Source organism: Hippocampus comes, unplaced genomic scaffold (assembly GCF_001891065.2).
Source record: "Hippocampus comes isolate QL1 unplaced genomic scaffold, H_comes_QL1_v1.1 scaffold97, whole genome shotgun sequence".
NCBI classification, from domain to species: domain Eukaryota; kingdom Metazoa; phylum Chordata; class Actinopteri; order Syngnathiformes; family Syngnathidae; genus Hippocampus; species Hippocampus comes.
In genome coordinates this window covers 242,442-247,540 of record NW_017806172.1, presented here as the reverse complement: position 1 = coordinate 247,540, position 5,099 = coordinate 242,442, and the positions used below count along the sequence as shown (strand labels likewise).

General features: G+C 53.2%; 1 protein-coding gene across 1 annotated transcript in view; it reads right to left on the bottom strand.

Moving 5' to 3' along the window:
- Nucleotides 1–156: 156 nt before the first annotated feature.
- Nucleotides 157–5,099, bottom strand: part of emilin2a (elastin microfibril interfacer 2a) — a 25,325-nt gene continuing 20,382 nt past the window's right edge. The window contains exon 6 of the mRNA XM_019896299.1: nt 157–260. Within this exon, the coding sequence (XP_019751858.1) occupies nt 157–260 (104 nt within the window). The remainder of the gene's footprint in view (nt 261–5,099) is intronic.

Genomic DNA, 5,099 nt, shown 5'->3' with positions numbered 1-5,099 from the left:
GGGGGTGCCGGCGGCTCGGGTCTGAGGAGGACTCCTGCGGGACACGATGAAATGGCCTTGATTCGTGTTTTTCAGCAGCGCGCGGGGGAAATGGACGCTCGTCGCCGATGTTTACGTGAAGTCCGTCGGCGTGTGCGGGAAAAGGAGGGAGACGCGTCACGAATGCTCCGATGCCATTGAGACGCATCGCGGTTTGACGGCGCCCGCTTCCCTGCCGGGGTCCGGCGGGGGTGCCGGCGGCTCGGGTCTGAGGAGGACTCCTGCGGGACACGATGAAATGGCCTTGATTCGTGTTTTTCAGCAGCGCGCGGGGGAAATGGACGCTCGTCGCCGATGTTTACGTGAAGTCCGTCGGCGTGTGCGGGAAAAGGAGGGAGACGCGTCACGAATGCTCCGATGCCATTGAGACGCATCGCGGTTTGACGGCGCCCGCTTCCCTCGGCTCCTGTGTTGAGAAATCCTCTTCCTAAAACGAGTTGCTCTCTGTTTGCTGCCCTGGCATGAGTGGAAGCGGCTAGCACCGATTGAGGAATCGTAAAAAGGATTCCAGTGAATTTGGTGTCGTTCCTTTCGGTGAATATTTCGGTTGAAATGTTTTTGTTTTTTTAAATCCTTATTTGTAGGGCATCCAAGGGTCGGCCACGATAGTTCTGTTTGACTGGCGTAAGATGGGGGTCCCCGGGGAAGCGGAAAGTTTGAGAACGGAGCGTGGCGGAAATGAGCGATGCCTCGACGTGGAAGCCGGCCGAGTGTTACAGGATGCCGGCGTCTCTCCGACGTCCGCTCGTGGTGACGCTCGCTGTGCGCTGCGGTTACCCCCCGAGCCCTTCCCGCCGTCGTGGGGGAGGAGAACGCGCGGGAAATATGCACTTAGGCAATCCTGAGGGCCACGTGGGGAGGAAATGAACAAGATGTTTGGAATGGTCGCAGTACAAATTCAATTGATTTTTGATGAGACTCGCTTTGTAAATGCTTTCAATTGCTGGAAGGACCCTTGTGATCCCCCCCCCCCCACCCCCTTTTATTTGACGGCGTGCGTTATTAGCGTTGAGCGCGACAGTTTACCCCCCCGTGGCGGTTTAGGATGACTCTATCCAGACTCGGTAAACACAGAACGGCCCATGTTGGGACTGTCTGAAAGTGGAAGAATGCAATTTTGTCGGCGAGCGCTTGCGCGCCGAAAAGAAAAGGCGGCTTTGATGTTTCATCTTTTCCAACGTTGGAAGTTTTTTTGGAGGGATCCGAGCCGATCAAAATCCACAGGGTTTGCTTTTGGGAACGAGTGGCGTGCCCAACAACAGCCGGGCTAGGACGCACGGACAGGTTCATGGATCAAGTCGATCGATCGGATGGATGGGTGGATGGATGGATCCGTCTGGCTATCTTTTGGCACTCTTTCTTTTTTTTTTTTTTTTTTTTTGCATCTTGTTGACGCCGTCCGTCCGTCAAGTCCGATTTGCCCGTCCGGACGTTCTCGGCGAGACTCGAGACGGCACGGCATTCCCGTCGTCTGGTAGAAACATGAATTCACGCTTGTACTAATGCAATCGGCGGCGTCGGATCATGGTGTGCAGACGCACTTATTTCAGCTCATCGGGGCTTTATTTATGCTCCCGCGTCCGCCGCCGGTTGCCATGCCAGCCGAGCATCTTCCGGCGAACTCTCGCGCTGACGTCCACGACGCCGCTTCGTTTTCGAGGCGTCGGCTTGCCGCGCGGGGGACCCAAATGGCCGCTCCAACTCCAAACTACGTTTGGCAGCTGGCTCCATCCCGTTCATCCCAAAAGTGTTTCTCATTTGCTCGGATGGAACGTCATTCACAGTTTCTTGTCGAATGACATTCGGGACACTGACGTAAAAGTCGGGTTTCGTTGTAGGCGTTATGTCATGATTTTGATCAGGGATAGGGTTGTAAATTGTAGTCAGGGGTTCAATTCAGGCTGATAAACACTTTTTTTTTTCCTAATGATGTCATCATTTGTCCCCAAAATGCCTCCCAACGTACACCTTGCGGGGACCTCGCCCCCCGCTGCACTTCCACTAATGACGACGGGTCGGACACCTGTCGGGACACCCGTTGAACGTCCGGCGAGGCTCCCCTCTGAAGACCTCCGGATGGGCCGCCAGATCGGCCGGCACGGCAGCGAGCGCCTCACCTCGCCGCTTGAGGAAAAAGGCTGGCTGGAAAAAGCGCGCCACATTTTGGCCACTCTGCTCAGATTCTCTCCAATTTGAACGGGGTGCGCAAGAACCTTTTATGGTTCAACACCAAGCAGGAATGTGCAGTGAGAGATTGTCACGCGTGCTCGGGGAAATGATCCTTTCCACATCATGAGTTTGATAACTATTCCGTCTAATTTCCCCACTCGCTCGCCTCCTCGATTGATGACTTGGCGGGAGGCGCCAGCGTGTAAACGGCGGAGGCGGGAATTGGGAAGTTTTCAAATGGAGAAATGAGATGAGCCCCGTGTACGGGCAAAGGTTTTGGGGATAAATTGGATCGCATAACTGCAACAGACGTTGACTTTTTGTGAAAAAGACCTCCGTTTATTTTCACGACTCTATTTGCCGGCACCATCGATTTTGATTTGGCTCGACAGAGCAACTCGAGCGCTATCGCGTGACTGTCGTTTCACCGAGCCAAAGGAACGAGCGGCGATGTTTGACTGCGGTCGACCAAAGCCAGCCAGTCACGTGACTGCGCGGAGGCATTATGCTTTGATTTTTCAACAAAAGTCAAAAGTTAGTCTCCGCTTTGGCAAAACTTTTTTTCAACAACCGGCTCATACGCGAGTAAATGTGTGAAAGACTACGTTTTACTTTTACTGGCGTCATATCATTGGAAATGTACAGCAGTCTTACTTGAGTGCATTTTTTGGGCTCATCCAAGTCCGCCCGCCGACGACATGCGCTCATATCTCGAATCATGTCCAAATTGTTGCAACGTTGTAGATCTTACACGCCGTGCGTGGCGCCCGTCGATTGGCATTTCCCCTTTCTTCTCCCCGCCGCCCTTTGACTTGAAGAGGACTTTGATATCCACGTTTGTTTCTTCTGCTCCCCGATGGCAAGAGACGCTTGAGCGGAGGGTCCTCGTCTCTCCGTTTATGAACGCGTTGACCCGCGAAATCAAAGCGGTCGTTTGATCAAATTCATTTGCCGGGGCCTCCCCGCGGGACGGGACCCGGAGGCGTAAGAGCACGTTTTCGAGGGCGGCGTGAGGAGACGAGGAATCGCGCACCAAAAACAAAACAGCTTCAGAAACACTCCATCGGCCCGTCCAAGAGAAATTGAAGAAAAAAAACAAACGTGGTCAGTTTTTTTTCTTTTGTATTTCGACATCTCCTAACAGGCTGCAATTGAATTGCCCCCATCAGCGATTCGATTTTAAATGGCGACGGACAGAGTTTCAAACTAGGGCAAAGGTTGCAAGCTCAGAGAGGCTTTCCAACAATGGGGAGGGTTTTGAAGTACGGGATAGGGTTTTGAATTGGGGTGGAAAGTCAGGGTTAGGGTTTCAAACAGGTTCTGGTGTCAAAGTAGGATTTCAAATCAGGGGTAGGGCTTCAAGTCGAGGTGAGGGTTTTGAAATTAGCGTCAAGCTTTGGAGCCCAGGTAAGAGTTTCAATCAGTCGGTTAGGGTTTCGGGCCACGGTCGGGTGATCAAAAACGGGTCGGGGTTTCCAATGAGACTTTCAAGCCGGGGTGAGGGTCTCAACAAGGGTTTCAAATCAGAGGTCATGTTTTGAGTTCGGGTCAGGGTTCCAAATTTGACTTTAAAATCAGGAGTAGGGTATCAAATAAGGGTTTCATTTGAAGGGTGAGGTTTCAAATGAGGGGTCCAGTTTGAATTGAGGATTTGGAAGTCGGGGTTAAGGTTTCCAGTGAGGTTTTGGAGCATAGAATGGCCTATCCAATTCGAGTTTTGAGCAAGGGTCAGAGTTGCAAGTCACGATGAGGGTTTCCCCACCGCGCCGCCGCTACAGAGAGACGTGCCGAGTTCCTCCAGCATTTTTTTTTTTGTTGTAACCCTGCCGAGTGAGGACAGAGTTGAAAATGACAACGTTTCCAGGCCTCCGCGCGGCCCTCTGGAGCATACGTTGTGATTTCATGCCAAATGAAAAAGGGAGCGTTTCCTTTCCAAACTTTCACATCCAAACAAACAAACAAACAAACAAACGGGAGTGCTGTCGAAACGATTCGCCATTAGTGCAAGCAAGGCTTCAAACATGAGCAGCCGCGGTTACCGCTTGGTGCTATGTAAAAACAAAATCCAAAATGCCACACGGCAATATCTATGCATCCAAACATCACAGTTTTGTACCCGCTTGTACTCAGCGGTGACAAACGGCCTCGTGTCCCCCCCGACTGATCCAACGATGACAACAGCTCGTCTGTTTGCGGCCTACTCGAGGCCCTCACATGACCGCAGTCTTCAGGATTGTTCTGGATCACCCATTTCACTGCCACTTTATCACTCATTCCGACGACTTTGCTCCCCCCCCCCCGGGCCACACCAAAACCTCTTGACAGGAAAATCACAACAAGCATTCGGGGCGGTGACTTGTTTTGAGGGATTTCTCGCGCTGGCTTCATGAATCAATCGGCGAGGGGCCACGAAAGCCTTTTTCCACAGGATGCCTTCAGCTGCCAGAATTTGCTAGGGAGCCCGATTCTTTTTTTGGGGGGGGGGGTACAAACGGCAACAATTGGCGTCAACACCGGCATGTCCCGTCACTATGATGTCAGACGATTTACGTAGGTGACGCCCAGAATACACCCGCCACTTGGGAAACGCCAGCCAGGTCGACGTTGAACTCGACAAGACACTTTGGATGCCCGTCCGCTCGCAGATAGCTCGCGGTGAGTCAGTTATCGTTCGGAGCCGCCGGCGTTCCGCTCTCGAGTCCGACTTAGCGCAAAGAGTTTTGGGAAAGGCCCGTTTCCACCTCCCTTCCCCGTCACGCCTCGGTTTGGGTCATTGCACTGACGAGAAGAAGGGAGGCGCCGGCCGCGCGGCCCAAAGCCATGACATCACGGCGGAGGGGGCGACGCGCGCATCTGGCCGCGGGCGTGGAGCCGCGCTTAGCCGACCGCCG